Source organism: Chiloscyllium plagiosum, chromosome 24, assembly GCF_004010195.1.
Source record: "Chiloscyllium plagiosum isolate BGI_BamShark_2017 chromosome 24, ASM401019v2, whole genome shotgun sequence".
Taxonomy (NCBI): Eukaryota; Metazoa; Chordata; class Chondrichthyes; order Orectolobiformes; family Hemiscylliidae; genus Chiloscyllium; species Chiloscyllium plagiosum.
This window is the reverse complement of record NC_057733.1, coordinates 32,790,342-32,814,183: the sequence shown is the minus strand read 5'-3', so window position 1 is coordinate 32,814,183 and position 23,842 is coordinate 32,790,342. Positions and strand designations below refer to the sequence as shown.

At 38.8% G+C, this 23,842-nt stretch overlaps 1 protein-coding gene across 3 annotated transcripts in view; it reads left to right on the top strand.

The window, feature by feature from the left end:
* sdk2b (sidekick cell adhesion molecule 2b) overlaps positions 1-23,842 on the top strand; it is a 949,565-nt gene that overhangs the window by 644,230 nt on the left and 281,493 nt on the right. For all 3 annotated transcript variants that reach the window (XM_043714747.1, XM_043714746.1, XM_043714748.1), the window contains 2 exons: positions 7,772-7,883; positions 23,533-23,723. In XM_043714747.1, the coding sequence (XP_043570682.1) occupies positions 7,772-7,883; positions 23,533-23,723 (303 nt within the window). The remainder of the gene's footprint in view (positions 1-7,771; positions 7,884-23,532; positions 23,724-23,842) is intronic.

Here is a 23,842-nt window from a genome sequence, read left to right as displayed (position 1 = left end):
ATAATCACAGCCAGGGCAAACATGGTCCCAAACAAGGAGGAAGGGAGAAACTACCAAAGGTTTTCATTTCTGATTACTATCTGGTAACCTCCTACTGAAAAGATCATGCCAAATGATGTGTATCTTACTCCCTCCATTGTCTCAGGTTATAATAATGTTCACAACCTCTTGATCTGAGATCTCCTACCAGTACCTTTGTCATCACAAAATCTACTACATCCATTGTCCACCTCCATCCCTGCCTTGAGAATAGTAATGTTGTATGCAGGCGATCATTCTTTGCCTCCTATAATGTTCAATCCCATTTACAATTCTGCTGCTTAAACCTGATCCTACATTGACTCCTTATTGCTCATCAGCCTGCTATGGTCAAAGTTAACATCTCTTCCTCCAGTACCCTCACTCTGAAGTTCTCATCTCTATGTGTAAACCGCATTATGGTTTTTCATTTTTCACACATCTCCATTGTCTGTTACAGCCCTGAAACCACCACCACCTATCCGCACCCATTTCTTGCCCAGTTATTGTTCATTTTTGCTTCATTGTGCCTTGATGAAACAACTTGAATCGAAAGGCACTATATAAATACAAATTTCTGTTATTAAGTAAAGTTGTCTCCTTTCTCCTAGACTACTAATACCTCACATTTTCCAATGCCTTACACTCACATACTGCTTTAATACTGATCTCGCAAGCAGTTTGAAATGTAAAGCCAATTGGCCTATTTTGAGGTTCATGTTCTCACATTGTATCATTATTTTTGTTAGCATTCTGGTGATCAGTCTCACAAAGGGAGAGAATACCACACATACTGATGTAAAAGCTGAAAAATGTGTTGCTGGAAAAGCGCAGCAGGTCAGGCAGCATCCAAGGAGCAGGAGAATCGACGTTTCGGGCGTAAGCCCTGACCTGCTGCGCTTTTCCAGCAACACATTTTTCAGCTCTGATCTCCAGCATCTGCAGTCCTCACTTTCTCCATAATGATGTAAAAGTCAAGTTTCTGAGGCTTTATTTTTATGCAAAAGTAAAGGGGTTGATTTTTACAGCAGAAATGCTTGTGAGGGCTTGAAATCCAATGCTGGGTGCTTGGAACTGCCAGGAATGACGATACAGGTTGCTGACCATGGTCCTGACCCAGCAGGGAATGACTGGCTCAAGCTGTCTGGCAGTATTTCTGACATTTCCATGAGAGAAAAAGCAATTTTGAAAATCGCTCTCCAAACTATTCCCACTAATCCCACTCCGAATCCTCGTCCAAAGTATATTTAAAATATGAAGAATTCAGGGCCAAAATTTGAGGATTGCCTCTTACAAGAGATCAATGCTTACTTGAGTATATATGGAAGTGATTTTCCACAATCACTCTCATAAACTTTTTTTTTAATCTTCTGGCACTGATCTCTGCTGCACCCTGCATTAGTTAATCGCAGCCAGGGAACCTCCATAGCTGAAGGGACCAGCATTTGTTGTGCTACCCTTAATGGTTGCTGTTTAGCTGTAACTGTGCTGAGAAAGATAAATTCCAAGAACAGAACCAGGCTGACTTATTATGGCCAAAATGAAAGGAAGAAAACATGCAAAGTATCAACATAAAGTGCTTGAAATACTCAACGAGTCTGGCAATATTGATGGAGAGCAAAACAGAGATGCTATTTGGAGTCAAATCTAACTGTTCTCACAGACGCTGCCAGACGTGCAGAGTATTTGCAATGCTTCCTGTTTTTTTTAATGAGCTGCAATGGCTCTGTGTTTGCCAGCATTCATTGTTCACACTCACACATTCAAACTGAAATTTGGTGTGGTGCTAATTGATAGGAGGAATTAAGGACACTTCAATTGAATGGTTGGATAAAAATAATTGAAAATGATAGAAATGGGAATCCTTCACCTCAATTTTGGTAATCAATTAATTGAGTTTTTTGGGAAACTCACAAAAGCAAATCTAGTTTTACATTTTGCCCAGTACTGAGGTACTTATGAAACTGAAGTATCCAGAAGTTAAATAGTGCAAACCAGTCTGTGATATACAGTAACATTACTCCTTAACACTTACATGAATGTTCCCTTTTCCTTATGTTCAGAATTCTGTATTTTTGCTTTCTGGTTGAATATTATTGTTCCCTCACCTTATAACCTAAAATCCTACTGGGACTGACAAGCACCCCTGCTATGCAAAATTGTACTAGATTACTGGGTTTGTGTTGGTGCTTTGCAATCCCCAAATTACCATTGCTTTTTTTCATATCTGTGTTGACACAAAGTTGTATCATAGATTTAAAAATAATCACTGGTGATGCATTGGCATCAGCTAAGAAGCCAGAAGTATTGAAGCTGCGTTGCAAACAAAACTCTGCTGTCTCCTGCTCCACCATGCTGAGTCAATGCCTCTGGGTGCAATTTGAAACAAACGCAAGGTCTCATCTAAGGAATTTCAAGTGCGAATATCAACCAAATCTGGAATTCTGAAAAGGGTATCAAAGCAGATTAGCAAACTGTTCCACCCAAATTGATAATGCAGCTTCAAGCCTCTTGTCATCTGGAACCTTCTCAGATCATGTCAGATCAGCACTTTTCAGTGGCTGGTCTGTTGATGTTTTGTAAATCAAATTCTACTGGGATGGCCTCAGGCTGCCAGCGAGTCATTTTGGAATAATTCAGATCTATAGCTGTCAGGAAGTGGTGATGGGACTGATGGGAACACCTGTATCCTAAATCAACAGTTTTCTTCTGGATGAAAATGGTCTTGATAAAAGCATGCAGAAATTGTTAACCTAGGCTTTCTTCATCCCTGTCCAGAGGAGAATGCAAAATAATGGGCAATTCTAATGAGGAGAAAAATAAAGCCTTACCATTTTATGAAACTATGCCACGTTTAATAGAAATAAAAGTATTATGTTCCAAGACCATTGAGATTATTTTACTTATTTTATTATTTCCTGACACTCTAAGGTCATGAATACAACTAAGACAAAAAAAACTTTATTCAATTTTCATGAAAATAGACAGAATCTGTCAAAACATTAAGATGCTGTTGTTATTTCTTCAAAATAAAGCAGGTATCTCTGCTGTAATCTATACCTCTTCTGAACTTGGAGTAATTTTTTTACCCTAAGCTGAAAAGGTAACGTAATTATAAAGAAGTAAATGGTATTGGCTTGATGCCAAAGCACTTTGCAACAACAGCTTTATTTGAATTTGAAATGTGCAGGTATCTGTATGAAGGTTTGGGTAATGGACAGTGACATTTCAATTATAAGAGCAGATTTGTGACTTAAATCTGTCTGAATGCACATTTTTCTCTCTTTAATCCATGATAAATCTCAAAGTGATTCGCACTTGGCAAACCTTTTTAATTGCTATGGTGCAGTAACGTAAATTTTGTCTTTATTTCTTTGTAAAATGTCATTTGGAGGTGACTATCATGTCACTTTTACATTGCCTTTATCTACCAGTGCTGCAAAACATGTTTTATTTAGCTTGATACATTGATTTAGCATGAATTCAACACTGGAGGCAGCAAAATTAAAATCTGCATAATTGTTTAAAAACGCAAATCACAGAAGTTAGTTCCGGTTGCAAATCTTCCATGTTGCTGAACAAGTGAATGTTCAGTACATCCAAAATTTCATCAAAGGCTAACTGTAAACATCAAAGTGCTCTGCTACTCCTGTTCAATTTATCTGCAGGAACTTGGGAACAATCAAATTCTTGAATTGTGTCTTTCTAAGCTCTGCCATAGCCAGTATTAACACTGAATTTTCATGATGATGAATATGTCTTTTTTTACTAAGTGTAAAGCCAGTGAGGTAAATTAAGCTATTGTAATGCTGTTACTTGTTTATTCATGTTAGTGACATTGAATCGTAATGCACAAATGTCACTTAACTGTTCAAAACTATAAAGTCAAATTACCAGATTTACTAAAGCTGGCTGTTGGAAAGATGCAGGGCTAAATTAATCTTCCTGTCTTCTAACCTTAGTAAATTTCTTTATGTTGATGTTGCACCTGCTGCACCAGACTTGTAAGTTAGGAGCTGAAGTGATTAACTTGGCACTTAAATCAATATACAAGCTGCTAAAATTGCATGCACTCTGATAATCATAGGCCAGGAAAGTACAAAAATGCTGGAATCTCACTAAAGAGGATTTAAGTTGGCATTATTTTTTGAAAATAGAATTATCCAACAAGAGACTTCAGAATTATTTGGTAAGAAAACACAGGTGTTGGACATTTTGCCGCAGTTAAGTCAGATAATTTAAATTTGCATGGTGGCTCAGTGGTTAGCACTGCTGCCCAACAGCGCCAGGGACCTGGGTTCGATTCCCGCCGCGGGTGACCGTCTGTGAAGTTTGCACATTCTCCCTGTATCTGCGGGGGTTTCCTCTGGTGCTCCTGTTTCCTCTCACAATCCAAAGATGTGCAGGTCAGGTGAATTGGCCATGCTAAAATTGCCCATAATGTTAGCTGCGTTAGTCAGAGGTAGATGTAGGTGAATGGGTCTGGGTGAGATATTCTTCGAAGAGTTGGTGTGAACCTGTTGGACGAAATGGCCTGTTTCCACACTGTAGGGAACCTAATTTCATCTATTCATGCTGACAGCTGGACAATAACCTGAAGGTCTATTTCTGATTTTGCTCTCTCTTAATAATAGTATGTTCTGACTCAGAACAACATCTAATCTGAAATCATCTTCAGTAGTTGAGCACAGCTGAGGGATACTGCTGCCTTCAGTCAGCCCTAACCCCCCATTCTCAAAAGCCTCTCCTCAAGTCATCTGACTGTAGACATCAATCTAAAGACAGCTGCAGGTGAGTCTACTGGTCTGAGTCTACTTCATCTGCTTCATGGAGGCACAACAATATCAGCTGTTTACATAAAGATTTTGAATGAGACTCTGGCTCCAATTTAATGCTGACCTCAGGCCTTTTATTTGAATCATGTATATCATTAGTTATGCACCCAATAATGGGCCATGAGCAATTTCCGTACTTTTATTTTATTCTCTTTTTAATCTATTTTGTCTGTTGGCTAGACATAACACAGTGTTGTGATACTTGTAAAACATTACGTGACCATAATACTCTTGTTAATCGGTACCTTAATCAGTACCTGTCGGATTTAAGCATACCTCTGTTCTGATGAAAAGATACGTGATGGAATTAATTTGAAAGGATCTATTGTACATCACCATTACCAAACATATCTTCCAACAATCAGCAGAAGACCAAGACATTTCACAACAGTAGATCTAATATTTTAGCATGTGCAAGAACGTTGAACAACAGATGTGTGGATAACTGTGGCATTGGGCTGTAGACCATTGAGTGTTGCTCCAGTAAACTTGATCTAAATTAAGGATGTTGTTATTGGATAGCTTGGGCCAGTTTTCTTGGCTGGTTCCTTGTATGGATGGTTTTGTTATGAATGGAATTCCTATTCTCGGGGGAGACATCACTGACCAAGAGACTTGTACTTTTTATTGTGCACAGAAAATTACATTGATGCCATGATAGGAGACAAGAGCATGGACAATTTTGGCTCCCCGTTGAAGGAGAATAAATAGAATGATTTTAAAAAGTGTGTGATGTGACTATATTTCTAAATGAACACAGAAACATTGGAGCATATTCAAATATGTCTTGGACACACTTGCTTCACCAAACTTCATAGCAAAATAGTGAAAAAGCTCCACTTTTCAAGAAAGAAATGTTTGCTCCATATGAATTGTTTTGGTGGTGATGTTTTCCAGCAGCACGCATGTTTATATAAACTGGATGCATGGAAGTGCAGGAATTTGCCTTAATCAAACAGATTCTTAAACGCAAATGCAGTTTTCATTCCTGCTAAAACCTATTTAATTCAGTCATATTTTGATCACAGTTTGCTATGTTCTTTTATTTGTGCATTAAATGTTTTGTGAGTTATCCACCTCTTCTTGAATTTGAATATTTCTTGTTGAATTCTTTGTTATTCTTCGTTGCTGCTGTTGCTTAGATCTCACCTCATGGTGTTCAGGATGAGTATTGCTGATTTCAAATACAGTACACTGCTTGAATTAAATGAGAAAAAATAATTTCTATCACTGTAACATCTCCTTGAGGCATTGGGTCTGCACCATTTGCTGCCCTGGGGCCAACATTTACAGATCACTTCACAGCCATTCTAACATGTTAGAGGCCACTTTACTTGGTTATTTCTGCCTCATAAAAGCAGCTGTCACATGGCCATACTTCTACTGAGAGATAATCAACAGACTGCATTTTGATTTTCATTAGTTGTTCCCGTGGAAATGGTACTACAACAACATTAAGCTTTTAACCTGGCCCATACTTTGTCTGCAGTACTGACCTGCAGAGAGCAAGTGGAGAAATAAAGTACAGTGACCTTTAATAAAAAGGCACCTTCATTGGATGCACAGCTTTTTTTGGTTGACAGAATTCTATCGAGTCTTAGAGTTGGCACCAATAGAGGCTTCAGGATCATTACATGAGCTGATAGCTTGCAGAAGTAGAAAAGATTTGCATCATCTAGTATCAGACCACAGAAGCACATTTATGGAAGTGAATGGAGGGTCAGGTAGAGAAATTATTGGCCCTAATTGTTTTCCAGGTCCACTATTTGCCCCCCATTTATCCTGTCACAGCTTCTGTTAAGTGTTTTTGTAATGCATTTTGTGGTCAATAGAAGAGTGCAGTGCTGAAGGAGGCCATTCAGCCCATCAAAGGGTCTTTCAAAGAGAAATATAGTTAGTCCGTCCTTCACCTGACCCAGTCAAGAAGCTTGCTTACAGATCATGTCACCCAGGCAAACCCTGAGGAAAAGGCCTATACAGATTAGTTGTCACTTCAGTTGTAACATTCAGAGGAACACAAACATGCTCTCCACTGTGCCCCCTTCCCCCTCTCCACTCACCCCTGGCTGAGTTTTACAGCTGAGAAATCTGCAACTTTAGCTAGCCCAGCCCTGCTTTACTAATATAGGAGCATTGATATTTTGAACCTGATCCTGGGATTGTGTGAAATAAAATTATTTTCAGACGCTTGAAATTTTACATTCACCATAGTTATTTGTATTATTCTAATGAATCGATTTTTCGGTCTCTATAACTCTCCACTTCTCTTACACAGTTGGCTTTGATGGCTAGTTCATTGATGTCTGTTCTTCAGCAGCTGACTCCAACTAAACGCAGATCTGATTCAAGGATAGAATTCCTATTTACCAAATCATTTCTCATTCATTCTAAATGTAATGAATTTTGGCCTGCATGCAATATTTGAATGAACAGTCCTAATTTAAGAGTGTTTATGTCCACAATCATCACTGTCCTGATTACTACCAGGTTAATGCTCAATTTTAGAAAGTGACAATTTTGGCGAACAATGTGCAAAAATAGTTCTCTCATCAGTTCTGCGTGCTTCATGATTTATCTGTGTTAAAGCTTCCCATTGTCTCATTTGGAAATACAAGGATAGACAATACTGTAATGTTAGCTAATAGTGGTTACCATTCCAGGTCACTGATCAGATTAGTACAATGAAATTGGAGTAGACATACACATTTGCTAGGAGTGGTTGTTTTTAATGAGTAATATGTGGAATTATCTTATAAAAATGTGAATATTTCAACTTCAAAGCTTAAAATTGAATCATTGCAAAAAGTGTGAGTATTTAATTTCACCATAACATTTGCTCTAAAATTAGTGTTTGGGAAACATAATCTCAGGTGGAAACAGACATTTCAGATATTATTTCTGTCCTTTTATGTTCTTAGATACAGGTGCTCCGGCAGATCCTATAGCTCCAGTTATAATCATCCCGCCAAAAAATACAAGTGTAATCTTCGGGTTTCCTGAGGTTACGATGGAATGTGTGGCCAATGCCAGGTCAGTACTTAAAATTCTCACCATCCTCTGTTTTGAGTGAAAATAATTGTTAAAAGCATATTTCCACCAATCTCTTGTTTTGAAAAACAGAAATCGCTGATTTAAAAGAAAGCTCCGGAGATTTAGATGTTTCGCAAAATAGCAGCAATTCCACGGTTATTTCAGTTACAGTGTTTTTGAACAGCTTCAAATAAGCGGACCTAGATGGCATCTTTGAAAATTGCAAAGCTATTATATGGACACAATGCAGGTTTATCTTTTTAAATAGTTTTCAAAAACGTTATTAGCTGCTTTTGGAAGCATTGATGAGATTAGTGCCTTTGAGGGAAAGTGTAGATTCTACTTGGCTGTGGTTTGGATACAAGAGATAGTGAACACGTTTGGCTGGCTTCCCAAAAGGACGTTAGAAAAACAGCAGCAAAGAATTTCTGACGATCTTTCAAATTGTCACTCTTTCATATGTGATGCCAGAATATTGCACATGAACTCCAAGTATCAAATCAGAGCTGGAAAATACTGTCAGTAATTACAGTTCGTGGGAACAGGAGCACACTGTGCTGTAAACTGCTGTCTCAGGCTGAGTTTCTTGCTGCTGTATAAATGAAGTCATTAATTTTGGAAGCAATATGAAAAATGGGTACAAAATCCTTATCTCCATGACTGCAACCAAATCGTATAGAAACTCAGCCTGTAAGAGTAGTGGCTTTACTGGAGTTATAAAATTAAGAAAACAATCAAAGAAAAGATGTCACTGTTTGTGGAGATTGCTAGGCTCCACCATATTTCTGTCAAGGTCTGATTTCACAATCCAGGAGTTCCCTCTGAGGATCAACACATTCCAAAAGTGTTGGTGTGCTAAGCACAGCTTTTAATTAACTAGTTTAAATCAGCTAAACCTGCTGAGTTTTTCCTGTAGTTTCTGTTTTTGTGGTGAATAGCAAGCTATACGAGGCCTGACATTATGCAATGACGTAGAATTAATTAATTAATCAGACTATAGATGTTCCAAGGTCACAGTGACCACAATTTGATTGAATTTTATATTCAGTTTGAGGGAGAGAAGTGTGGATCCAAGACTGGTATTTTAAACTTAAATAAGGATCATTATAAAGACATAAAAGCAGAACTAGTTGAAATGAAGTGGTAAATTAGGTTATGGGGGATTAGTCAATAGAGATGCAAGGCCAAACATTTAAGGGAGTATTTCAGAATACAGAGAATAGATAAATTCAAATGAGAAAGAAAAATTCCAAAGAAAGCACTCACCAATATTGGTCAACAAAATTAAAATTATTATCAAACTTAAGGAAAAAGCATTTAAGTAAACAAAGATGGATGGGAAGATGATGGATAAAAAAACAACAAAGAATGACCTTAACATTAAAAATGAGGGAAGCATTAGAGTATGAGAGAGAAGTAGAAATATAAAAACAGACAATAGACATTTCTATAGATATTTAAGAAAGACAGGAATTAACAAAAGTGAATATTGATCCTTTGAAAGTGAGTCTGTGGAATTAATAATGAAAATTAAGGAAAAAGCGGATAACTTGAACAGATATTGGTCTTCATGATAGAGGGTATAAGTAACATCCAAGAAAGTGGGATCAAGAAAATTGTTGGAGCTGCTGCGCTGGTAAACAATGTAGTACTGAAGATATTCGTCCTAGGATCATGAAAGCAATGGCTGGTGAGATAGTTGATGCCTTGGTTTTAATTTTTCAAAATTCCCTGTCTTCGAGAAACTTCCATTTGATTGGAAAATAGTAAATGTGTCTCTTTTATTCAAAAGGAAGGGAGGCAGAAAACTGGTACCAATTTAACGTGTGTTATAGGGAAAATGTCAGAAGGTATTATTAAAAATGTTATAATAGGACACTTAGAAAAAATTGAAGGAACTCAGTCAGAGTCAAAATGAAAGGGAATCATGTTTAACCAATTTATTTGAGTTCTTTGAGGAAGTAACATGTGCTGTGGATAAAGGAGAATTGGTAGATGTAATGTACTTCAGTTTCCAGAAGGCACTTGATAAGGTATTGTATGGTATGTTATTGGCAGAAATACAACATTGGCTAGTAAACAGGAAACAGAGAGTGGACATAAATGTGTAATTTTCTGGTTGTCAAAATGTAATGAATAGTGTGCCCCAGTGCTAGGGCCTCAAATTTATGCAATTTATATAAATGACTTGGATGAAGGGGTTGATGGTATAATTTGCCAAATATGATGTTGACACCATGGTAGTTAAGAAAGTAAGTTGTCAAGAGGACATAATGATATAATAAGGTAAGTGAGTGAGCAATGACCTAGCAAATTGAGTATAATACAGAGAAAAATAAAGTTATCCATTTTGGCAAGTAGAATTAAAAAAGCATGTTAAAAAAGTGCAAATAGTGAAAAACTGCAGAGTTCTGAGACGTAGAGGGATCTGATGTCATTGTGCATGAATTGCAGTTATTATTTGGAATGTAATTAGGACAGATAATAGAACCTGATTGTTTATTGTGAGTGGTAAGGATGTTATGCTTCATTTGAATGGGGCATTGGTGAGACCTCATCTAGAACTGGATTTCTTATTTAAGGAAGGTTGTAAATGCATTGGAAATGAGTCTGAGACTGTTTATTAAACTAATACCTGGAAACGGCAGGTTGTCTTATGAGGAAAGGTTAGACAGTTGGGCTTGCATGCACTGGAGTTGAGAAGGTTTAGAGACTGATTAAAACACATAACATCATGAAGTATTTTGATAGTGTGTACGTGAAAAGGATGTTTCCTCTTGTGAGAGAGTCTAGAAGAAGAGATCACTCTTGCAAAATTATCAGTCTCTCATTTGAGACAGAGAAAGATGTTTTTCTTACAGAAGATTGAGTCTTTGGAACTTTCTTCCACAGCACAGTCAAAGTAGAATCTTTGAATATTTTTAAGGCAGAAGTACATAGATTTTTGATAAGCAAGGGGGGGGGGGCTTAGCTGGAATAATCAGATCAGCTACAATCTTATTTACAAGCGGACTAAGTTCAAGGGGCTGAATGGCATGCTCCTACAAATCCATATTCTTTCACATGTACCTTAATAATGATAACCTCTGGAGTGATGTCAACAAACAGCTATTGTAACTGCTGAAAGAGATTCCTTTCAACTCTCACTAACCTAAGAAGGCTTCTTCCTTTAATTTTTAAAAGGTTGAGGTCTTAAGTAACTTCACTGCTTGACAGTTCTTCAGACCCTACCTTCTCTTTCCATCTCCTCCATAAAATATTGACTATCACACTGCAGGATGGAACCTTTGCTACAGTAAAAATATGAATCTTTTAGAACTCTCCCTGCTGATATTGAGTGTCTGTTATTATGTTGTGTGAGTTTGTAACTCCTCCTTTCCCTCTTGGCACAAAAGAGGTCTGTTGGAGATGGGGGCAGCATAATCTTGAAGAAATCAGGACAAGTGCAGTTGCTCATTCAATTCACATATCAAATCTTAAGCTTCTCTCAGTGCTTTTGATGAAGGATTGTAAACCTACCGTATTGTCCAGGGAAAATGTTAGAATTCATATTAAAATCTTTTGAAGGAAAATAACAGAATTATATGGAATGTACAATATTTGGTTCAAGTGGCTCATGCAGTAGTTTAGTTCTACATCAGCCTCCTTTTTTGATGCAATCAGCATAACCTTCTATTCCTTTCTCTCTCCTCCAATTATCCAGCATCCTCTTCCTTGCATCAATATTATTCACCTACTCCTTGTGGTCTAACACATTCCACACTCTAATTACTCTCTAGATAAAACATACAGGCCCTAGTTCTGCTTTCTCACAAGTGGGAATGTCTTTTTTTGTTTACACAATCAAACCATTGTATAACGTAAAAGATTAGATCACCCGTCAGCCTTTTGTTTTCTTAATTAAAAGATTTCAACATTTGTAAAGAGGAATAACTGGTTATTTCTGGTATCTTTGTCTTTTTTTCTCTACAACTTCTTGAGTACCTCTCAATCTTTTTCATGATACAGAGACAAGAGCTTTGCAGATATGGATAATCACCCAAAACTACACACGTCTCCCCAAGAAAGTACTGTGCGATTCACTAGAAACATTGTCAGCAGACATTTCTGTCCTTATATCTATTATTTGGACAACTGGATAGATATCAATTTAGGCTTTGCAAACATTTACAGACAAATTTTATTAATCTTTTCACAGAAACTAGCACTAAAAAGGAAGCAAATGACTGATAATATTGATCATCCACATCTCTCCAGCTACATTTTCAAATGCATTATTAACCTAAATTAAGAGGTACTTGAAACTGTTTCATGCAAGGAGTGGTAATTAAATTGCTTTCAATTGGTTTAACAAAGATGCACTTCATCAGCACAGTCAGTTTTCTCTCATGCCACTCAGAATCTAAAATATAAATAAATGCATTGTTTCCATGTTGTACAATAAATTGATGTCAACCACCAATTGTATATAAACACCATATGGCTTACATGAACTCAGCAATGTCTGAATATATACAAGCTGCTTTGTGAATTATGGCTTCAATTTATTGAATACTATTACTTGAAATACTTTCAAATATTTGGGGTAACTCTCATCCTGCCAATCCTTGAGTACAGCACTTTCCTCCCATTACTCAGAGGAGGAAATATCTTATGTTTATTTTATGTATTTGCATGCAAACTTATCTCTCTTCCTCTTTGCGATTTCAGTGTTCTCAGTTTCGAACCTTATATGTTAATCTTACTAACTAGCAAAAACTGGTTATTTGGGTAGTTAAAAGCAACTTCTTGCCAAAAAAAAACTGTTCTGAACTTTAATCTGCTGCACTAAGCGTAAAACACGGACACAAACACAAAACTAATTTTAACTAAAGTAGGGCAGAAGAAGTGAGTTTTCCAGGTGCTAAAAAGAAAACTCAGGACTTCCAGGAACAAGAGAGTGAGAACAGTGAACTATTCTGTTTCATTTGAAAGTTTTAGATTTTTCCCAGCCTGGATTCTCACAATTCCACTTCCAGCCATACACACAATCCCCTCATTAAGTCATAATGTGGAGGGGCCAGTGTTGGACTAGGATGAACAAAGTTTATAGTAGAAGATCAAAGTGTTATATAACTGGTGCGATGTATTCAATACATGGCATCTGTTGTATTGCACTTTGATCTTTTAATATAAATTCTTTGTCCTATGATCTTGCACCACTAGCTACATGAGGAAGGAGCAGCACTCTGAAAGCTTGTACATTCAAATAAACATGTTGGACTATGACCTGGTGTTGTGTGATTTTTAACCTCATTAAATCAGTCATATCACCCATATCATGTCAGCAGACGACCTGCAGGCAAGAGCCGTTTTTTGCCAACTTTCTGTTGCAGTCAAGTGCGAAGTCAGCTGCCTGAATTTAAAGAAAGTTTGAGCTTGGAAGTGATAAGTTTCCAGCTTCCTCCTTTAAACACTGGTCACAGATAAAAATAAGTTGTTTAACAGTGATTCATTAAGTTGCCAGTTTGCACTCTTCACAGACTAGTCCTGTCTATGAAGTAACTACCTCACTGTCTTTGTTTGTGTCAGCGTCTATTACTGTGCATCACATTGAGCAAACAAACATTCATTGTAACAAAAGCATATTGATAAAATAAATTCCACTGAGTTCATGTTTTAACATCAGCTTAAATGAAGGAGATAGGTGAGTATCACAAGTGGGTTTCACAAAAATTCATCACATGAGTTTTGTTGACCTTTTCACAAGACCCAACTGTGAATGGCATATCAAGTACATGGCAAACATTTAAGAATTGACATTGGACACTTCCCAGCTCAATTTAATTAAATGCTGAGCCATTGGTATACAATTACACATATGCAGAATTATTTCACCAATGTAGTGTACTGCAAACTATAACAAGAAAATAAAAATAATTTTACACACACTTCATTACTTACTTTCTGTAAGGATAGTAGCTCAAATTTCCTATTGCATAAAACAAAAGCAATTGAGAATTGAAATGTCATGTAAATAAACTGCAGCAGTTTCTGAGGAACTTTCCACTATTATCACCTCAACAGAAGGAGCTGCCTGAAGGTAAGACTATGTATTTGGACAGCAGCAACCTATTAGTAACCAGTCTTCATGTATCAGCATGGAAAGAGATTGATGGCTGCCAGCTCAGCGCTGCTAAAACCTGTTATCTCTTTTAACTATCTATTGATTTTGGACAATTACTCTTCACATCGCATGTGTGAACAGAATTGGTGGTGGGGGAGAGAACAGGAAAAGAGGGAGACAATTGCTGTGAGATTCATGCATTAAAAAAGTATTGCAAAATCAGCAAACAACTTAAGAAATTCAAGATTTTGGCATTCTGAACACAGGAGGGGACAAAACTGAATACAAAAGATTCAAGCTTCCCTCCAACCTGACACTATCATTTAGAACATTCATTACGCATGCAATGAAATAATACAGAGCAAAATTTTAATTTGTGACCGTGGCAGGTAGTTTAAGAAAGATTTCTCAACAGAGGTCTTAAAAATTGTAAGACTCTATTTGACATTGCCTTAGTTAAAGATGGCTGTTCCCTTAGGCACAGTAGCTCAGTGGTTAGCACTGCTACCTCACAGGAGCAGGGACCCAAGTTCAATTCCACCCTCAGGCAATGGTGTGGAGTTTGCACATTCTCCCTGTGTATACATGGATTTCCTTTCACAGACCAAAGATGTGAGGGTTACATGGATTGTGGGAAGTGCAGGGTTATAAGGTGGGTGAGTCTGTGTGGGATGGTCTCCAGAGGGTCAGTGTGGACTCGATGGGCTGAACAGCTTGCTTCCATGCTCTAGGGTTTCTTTGATTCGAAGATGTATTCATTTCAATAATATTAAAGAAGAAAAAAAATTCAGGGAAGAACGTCGAAAATAATTAGAATAGAGCAGAATGGCAACATTGGCTAAAATAATTCCTGAAGATTTTCAAATATTTTTTCTCTCTTTGATTTATGAAACTGTGCAAAGTCAATGATTGTTACTTTATAAAGAATAACCTATCTTTACATGATATTTACAAATTGGCATTCTGGAAATGGCAGCCATTTATTCCATGTGACTAATATTAGCTGAAGTACCTTAGAGATTGGGCATTGTGGAGCTGTAACCATCTCTCAGCATTCATAATCGCTGTTTTAGTGTCTGACCTGCACTGTGTACATAAGAAGCTTTGTAGACATTTGAGTGCAGCCACCTAGGAATTGGGAATCATATAAACATGCATAAGGTAATGTTTGAAAAATGTCACAAAGAGGTCCCTTGAAAATCATAACATAATTTTATTGAAATTTGTGATTACATTTTGCAGTTTGCTGTGAGGTGTAGGTTAATAATTTGTTTTAGAACACCTTATAAATGTGAAGGCGCATTTGACTGCTGATGATCTTAGCTTGTGAATGCAATTTCTAACCCATCAGAGGCACACTTCACAATGGATAACAACAGAATGTGGAGATCATATGAGGCACTAACTTTTCATTGTGGGATCTGGGCTTGACTCCTGCTTGGATACAATCTTTCTTTTCTCTGTGAGGGTCTGTCCATCTCATTGATCTCAGTAACAATTCTCTTGCCAAACTACACTTCAAGAGCCGGTTTAGCATTGACACATTTTTGGAAGCAAGGCACCCTCTTTGGTTTGTTTTTTTTTCATTTACTCGTGAGAAATGGACACTGCTGGCTGGCCAGCATTTATTACCCCTCAGTGGTTGCCCTTGAGAAGGTAGTGATGAACTGCCTTCTTAAACTGCTGCAGTCCACATGCTGTAGGTTGACCGCACGACAGTGAAGGAGCGACAATATATTTCCGAGTCACGATGGTGAATAACTGGGAGAGGAACTTCTGAGCGGTGTTGATCCAGGTATCTGCTGCCCTTGTCCTTCTGTATGAAAGTGGTACTGCCTAAGGATCTTTGGTGAATTTCTGCAGTACATCTTGTAGATAGTACAGATTACTGTTCCTGAGTGTCGGTGATGGAGGGAGTGGATATTTGTGGATATGCTGCGAATCAAGCAGGCCACTTTGTCCTGGTTGATGTCAAAATTATTAATTGTTGCTGGGCCTGCACTCATCCAGACAAATTGAGAGTATTGAATCACACACCTGACTTGAGCCTTATAGTAGGTGGACATGCTTTGCTGAGACAGGAGATGAGTTACTTACTGCAGTATTCCTAGTCTCTGGTCTGACTTGTAGATACTGTGTTTACATAATGAGTACAATTGAGTTACCAACTTTTGCAGATTTTGCTGTTGTACCAGGGATTTAGGATAATTTCCACTGCCGAAAACACCATAGGTAGTGTAACGGTAACGTGATGAAATAGTAATTTGATGTAATGGTAATGCTCCAAGGACTTTTTGAGGGATCATTGTTGAATCCTGGGACACCGATGACTGAGGGGGTGGTTAGGGACCAAACAGCAGGCAGCATCAGAGGGTTCCATTGGTGTAGCATTAGTGCCTGCATCTCTGAACCAGGAGGCACACCATAGCATCAATGGGTGTGATAACATCTCTGAACAGACAAATAAGCAGAGGGGTTATAGATAAGAACCTGTTCCTGTTCCTGTTCCTGGACCATTCCCCAGCTTCAACAGTGTTATTCCAGAGGCACAGGAAAACAGTTGATCTTCTGCTCAATTCTCAAATCACTATAAACCACTGGTGTGTCAGGGACAAACAAATTTGTAAGGAGATCTCAGTAAGAATAATAGGGTGGTTATTGTAGGGGACTTTAACTTTCCAAACAGACTGGGACAACCATCGTGTTAAGGGTTCAGGTGGAGAGGAATTTGTTAAGTGTGTGCAAGAAAAGTTTCTGATTCAGTGTGTGGATGTACCTCCTGGAGAAGGTGTATACCTTGACCTACTCTTGGGAAATAAGGCAGGGGAGGTGACTGAGATGTCAATGGGAGAGTACTTTGGGGCCAGTGACTATAATTTTATTAGTTTTAAAATAGTGATGGAAAAGGATAGACCAGATCGAAAAGTTGAAGTTCTTAATTGGAGAAAGGCCAATTTTGACAGTATTAGGCAAGAACTTTCAAAAGCTGATTGGGCCAAATGTGTGCAGGTAAAGTGATGGCTGGAAAATGGGAAGCATTCAGAAATGAGATAACAACAGTCCAGAGAAAGTATATTCCTGTTAGGGTGAAAGGGAAGGCTGGTAGGTATAGGGAATGCTGGATGACTAAAGAAAATGACAGTTTGGATAAGAAAAAGAAGGAAGCATATGTCAGCTATAGACAGGATAGATCGAGTGAATCCTGAGAAGAGTATAAAGATAGTAGGAATATACTTAAGAGGGAAATCAGGAGGGCAAATAGGGGACTCATGAGATAGCTTTGGCAAATACAGTTGAGGAGAATCCAAAGGGTTTTTACAAATACATTAAGGACAAAAGGGTAACTAGGGAGAGAATAGGGCCCTCAAAGATCAGCAAGGCAGCTTTTGTTTGGAGCTGCAGAAAATGGGGGAGATACTAAACGAGTAGTTTGCATCAGTGTTTACTGTGGACAAGGATATGGAAGATATAGAATGTCGGGAAATAGATGGTGACATCTTGAAAAATGTTCATATTACAGAGGGAGATGTGCTGGATGTCTTGCAATGCATAAAGGTGGATAAATCCTCAGGACCTGATCAGATGCACCCTAGAACTCTGTGGCAGGCTAGGGAAGTGATTGCTGGGTCTCTTACTGAAATATTTTTATCATCGATAGTCACGGGTGAGGTGCCGGAAGACTGGAAGTTGGCAAACGTGGTGCCACTGTTTAAGAAAGTTGGTAAGGACAAGCCAGGGAACTATAGATCAATGAGCATGACCTCAGTGGCGGGCAAGTTGTTGGAAGGAATCCTGAGGGACAAAATATGCATGATTAGGGATAGTCAACATGGCTTTGTGCATGGGAAATCATGTCTCACAAACTTAATTGAGTTTTTTGAAGAAGTAACAAAGAGGATTGATGAGGGCAGAGCAGTATATGTGATCTATATGGACTTCAGTAAGGCATTCGACAAGGTTCCCCGTGGGAGACTGATTAGCAAAGTTAGATCTCACAGGATACAGGGAGAACTAGCCATTTGGATACAGAACTGGCTCAAAGGTAGAAGACAGAGGGTGGTGGTAGAGGGTTGTTTTTCAGACTGGAGGCCTGTGACCAGTGAAGTGCCACAAGCATTGGTGCTGGGTCCACTAGTTTTCATCGTTTATATAAATGATTTGGAAGTGAGCATGAGAGGTATAGTTAGTAAGTTTGCAGATGGCACCAAAATTGGAGGTGTAGTGGACAGCGAAGAAGGTTACCGCAGATTACAAAGGGATCTTGGTCAGATGGGCCAATGGGCTGAGAAGTGGCAGATGAAATTTAATTCAGATAAATGTGAGGTGCTGCATTTTGGGAAAGCAAATCTTAGCAGGACTTATACACCTGATGGTAAGGTCCTAGGGAGTGTTGCTGAACAAAGAGACCTTGGAGTGCAGGTTCATAGCTCCTTGAAAGTGGAGTCGCAGGTAGATAGAATAGTGAAGAAGGCATTTGGTATGCTTTCCTTTATTGGTCAGAGTATAGAATACAGGAGTTGGGAGGTCATGTTGTGTTGTGCAGGGCATTGGTTAGGCCACTGTTCGAATATTACATTCAATTCTAATCTCCTTCCTATCAGAAAGATGTTGTGAAACTTGAAAGGGTTCAGAAAAAATTTACAAGAATGTTGCCAGGGTTGGAGGATTTGAGCAATAGGGAGAGGCTGAACAGGCTGGGGCTGTTTTCCCTGGAGCATCGGCGGATGGGGGATGACCTTATAGAGGTTTATAAAATCATGAGGGGCATGGATAGGATAAATAGACAAAGTCTTTTCCCTGGGGTTGGGGAGTCCAGAACTAGAGGGCATAGGTTTAGGCTGAGAGTGGAAAGATATAAAAGAGACCTCGGGGCAAGGTTTTCACACAGAGGCTGGTGCATGTATGGAATGAGCTGCCAGAGGAAGTGGTGGAGGCTGGTACAATTGCAACATTTAAAAGGCATTTGGATGGGTATATGAATAGGAAGGGTTTGGGGGGATATGAGCCAGGTGCTGGCGGGTGGGACTAGATTGGGTTGGGATATCTGGTCGGCATGGACAGGTTGGACCGAAGGGTCTGTTTCTGTGACTGTATGACTCGATGACATTTAGTGTCAATTGGTTTATTAATGAGGCCTAATTGACATTCCTGTGTGAGCAGGTGAGATTGCACTTTGGGCCCTTCCTACCTCTGAGTGAATTACAGAAGTTTCCTGCTGCCAGCAGATTCCTCTTTGCAAGTTCATACTTGCCCCAGGTGGTGGTTAACTTTCTCCTGGATTAACAGCGCTGGTGTTAAACTGACTAGCCTGTAGTTGCCAGCATTCCCCTTCTCCTTGGGGAAATTCTACTTCATTCATTATGTTCTGAGACCTGGAAAATTTGATGCACACATTTTTTGTTTCTATATCACAGGTTTAAAATTGAATTTGCCATTTGCTTCCAGAATTGCATAACTGCTGTAAATTTAACTTCATTGTCCTCTGCCTATTATATTAAAAATATTAAGGGAGTACAACAAACAAAGTGTATCTTTTACATGTTACATTTTACAGTCTGTTCCCAACATTAGTGGTGGACGATTGCATTTTCTAGAAAATCCTCTAACTATGAAATACTACCAATTTCCCAGAAAGTAATCTCATGATATTTCAGATTTAGTATCTGTGCCTTACTAAAGTTTGTTGCTCAGAGGTATCAACTAAGTCACAAAGGTGGGGTATAAGTGAACCATTTTATACGTTTTGCTTTCAATTCACAGTGAGCAGAAGTTCACAGCAAACAGCTTCCAGGTACTGTTACAATAGACAGCACCAATCAGAAACCAGTAAGTATATTAAATGGAAAGGTCATGTTGGTGTAGTAAGGCAAAACATTCTTCAGAAGATCTGGTAGTGAAGGGAAAGTTGTAAACTGTAAGAACCTTTGATATACCTGACATGAGATTACTTTATGCTGTCACTTTGGACAAAGAGCAAAAATATTCACTTTGAAGTCCTGTCATTCCCAGCATTTTATGAGCACAGGAGGTTTACACATTAAAAACTACCAATAAAAGTAAAGCACAGCATGGGTTTCACATTCCATAGCAGTGTTCTGACTGGGCCAATGAAAGAGAAAAACAAAATGAAATTCTTCTCTTGATACTCTGTATGGTCAAATATATATATCAAGATGAAAAATAAGTTAGAAACTGTCGGGCAGACGTTAAAGATATTTCCAATTTGTATTAATATCATGAAAAATATCTGTTTATTTTGTATGTGAAATTTGGGATTTGCAACAGTAGAAGATGCTTTCATTGTAGTTTTCCTCTTTAATATGATAAAATCTTCTTTGTTAGCTTACAGTCAAGATCAAAAGGGCAGAGTCTATCAATGGTACTGCAAGTACTTTATATTTAGATCCACATCATGACACACTCCCTTCCCTCCTGAAAAGGGGTTTTGGTTGCTTTGGTGTAATGCCACACTTATCCTATTAAATTATAACCAGAGCATCACTTGCTCTCACTTGCTTTCTGCTTCCTTCCTGTACCTTTGTTGTCAGGTTTCTGGTTTGTGATCGGTAACTTGCTGATCGAATCACCTCCAGATCCCTGGTTCTGACACTGGACTTATTTCGGGAATGTGAAATGAAGAAGGCAGTAGACAGGTGTTTAGGGCAAAAGAATCTCTGTGTTTACTTAAATACAAAATGTAAGTACCGGTAGTTCTTCTATAATGCGATGGTTGCATTCTTTAATGTGTTATAGTAAAATCACGCTTTAGAACCAGTGCTTAATGTGTTGATGTAATTGCATTACAGCCAACACACGTATTAAAAGTTTGCATTTAGAAACAGCGTCCTCAGTTTGTCAATCATGTTACAGTGAATTCATGTTGACAAAATGCTTGTTATCGTAGAATGACCTGCATAATACAAGAAATATAGGTAAAAGCACTAAGCAGGGAAATTAACAGTCAATTATACAAAGGACAGTAATTAAACACACTATTAAATTAAACATAGATTAAACACCATTAGAACCTAAACAGCAGTTTTAATCACAGAAACTTTAAATCAGGCTTCCTACCCATGGGGTCCCATGCAGTGTCACCAACTGCCTTACTCTTCCTGGCGGCTAGGTTGGAAACTCTGGGGTCTCGGGAGTTTAAACTCACCACTGGGGAAAACGCGATTTTGAAGTACAGCTGGTTGTTGAGGTTCTTGCCGTGGGTTCCCTTGGTTCAGAACAGGCCCGTGTCTGAAGCTGTTGTTCAGATAGCGTTCGTTGGCTTTTCCCCTCTTGGGCATCCTTTGTTGTGATGATGCCCTTGGTTTAGCTTCTGGCTTCAGTTTCTCTGTTCGGCCTATGCGGTTCTTGGTTCTGAAGCTGCTGTGTGGGGCTGGAAGCCTGTGGGGAAGCTGTTTCTGCGGAAGCTTGTTGTTGAAAAAGGCTCTGTCAGCTGAGGTCAGGCCTTGCAGTTACACAGACTGTGTGCCCTGATGTCTCCCCTCAAAACTGTATTGTCCAATGTGTTTCCAGTGTTTCCTTATGCAGTTGGTTTCCCCGATGGTTAGAGTATGTGCGAATGGATATTGGTTGAGGCTGAATGTTCAGTATCTCTAAGGCTCTGTACTGTCTGCATTGTGTAGCCCGAGGTATAAAAGTTAGTTTCAATCTACAGTGTTAGATTTGGTTGATTGTTCTCCGAGAGTGGAGGTGTAAATTGGAATTCCAGACTGAACAATAGTCCCAGACTGAAATTCTAGCTCCGTGTGTATATTTGCTGCAGCCTGAGCTCAGGATTTTGCCTAGTATTTTAAATGTTAAAAAAGTCCAGGGTCTTGTCCAACATTTTACACGATGGGGATTTGTGCTCAATCCTACATGATCTCTGGCATTCCCAAGGCTCTTTACTTTTTCTCATCTATGGTGCCCCACTGGCTTCCAAATTCAAAAATGCCCTTCAACCATCACCCTGCTTCCAGCTACTCAGCCAGTTCTGTAAATAATTTTTCAAATTTCCTTCTATCCCATGGGCTCTTACTTTCTGTTCTGGATCAAACCAAACACCCTCAAAATATATTAAGAAGATGGCCCAGACCTTGACATTTTCTTATTTTAGAGGTAAGTAGCAAATTGGCCATAAGCCTCCCATTTTCTCTCTGTATCCAATCCCATGATATTCAATGTTCACAAGATATGTTGGTCCCACCTTTCATCTTTATTGGAACATGTTGGTCCTGTACTTTGACTATTTCATTGTTGAATGAATCCCACTGCTCTGACAAAGATTTACTTAAAAGTATCGGCTCCCAGTCCACTCTGACCAAATCAGGCCTGATCTTATTAAAATCGGCCTTCCCACAGTTTAACATTTTGACTTAAGACCTATCCTGTCCTTTCCCATAACAATCTTGAATCTAACAGGAGTTACAATCACCATAAGACCATAAGACATAGGAGTGGAAGTAAGGCCATTCGGCCCATCGAGTCCACTCCGCCATTCAATCATGGCTGATGCTTCCAATCATCCGGGACCTTTCCTGACTCCAGTGACTCTTGAAATCACTGTCTACAAAATAGTGCTTCAGGCCACTGATACTCAAACACTTGCCCAGTTTCGTTACCTCACATTGTCCTGAACCATTCCATTTCTAGTTTGACTTCCTACATACCTGGGTAAGTAAAGTAAGGGAATGCATGTTGAATAGTAGGACACTGAGAAGCATCAAGAGTTAGAGAGACCTTGGTTTGCATAAACACCAGTCCCTTGAGATAGCGAGACAGGTAGATAAAATGGTTAAGAAGACTTATGGAATACTTGCCTTAATTAGCTAAGGCATAGAGTTTAAGAGTGGTTAGGAGATTCTGGAACTGTATAAAACCAGTAGACCAAGGCTAAAATGTTTTGTGCAATTCTGGAATTTGCATTTTTGGAGGAATGTGATTGCACTGGAGAGGGTGTAGAGGACGTGTACCTGGTTGTTGCTTGGGCTGGAGATTTTTAGTTGTAAAGAGAGATTGGACAGACTCGGCTTGTTTTCCTTGGAGCTGATGAGACTGAGTGAGGACAAGATTTGAGGGGCAGACAAGATAGATGGGAAGAAACTTTTTCACTTGGCAGAGGGATCCATCACCAGGGGTCATAGATTTAAGGAAAGGAGCAAGAGGTTTAAAGGGGATATAAGGAAAACCTTTTCATCCAGAGGGTGGTTGGAGTCTGGAACACACTGCCTGTAAGGGTGTGGATGCAGAAACCAACATTACTTTTGCGAAATATTTAGGTTGTACATGTGCAATTCCGAGGCACACAATGCTGAGGGCCAAGTGCTGGAAAATAGGATTAGAATAGTTTGTTATTTGTTTTTGGCTGGCATGGACTGGATGGGCCAAGACATCTTTTGCTGTTCTGTTAACATCAATGACTCTATGACTCTAATACCTCTTAGGATTTTGAATAATTTTTGTACAATTAGCTCTCTACCTGGAGAACAATGATATCATCTTCAAATTGACAATATAAAGAACTGAGCATTGTGGTGATTTTTTTTTCAGGCCACTAATTAAGCTAAGTATTATCTGGAAGAAAGATGGGGTGCCGTTCAGAAGTGGGTTCAGTGATTACCACCGGAAACTGACCATCCTAAATCCAAAAATACGTGATGCTGGGTTCTATGAATGTGAAGCCATTCTCCGAAGCAGCAGTGTTCCTTCAGTTAGTGCAGGGGCCTTTTTGTCAGTACTGGGTGAGTACCTGGGAAATTCCCAGTTCTATAATGAGTGCCTGCCTAATAGACACAAAGCATTTTACAAGTTCATTCACAGAACATTTACAATTCTGGAATCAGCATCAAAGTGCTTAATT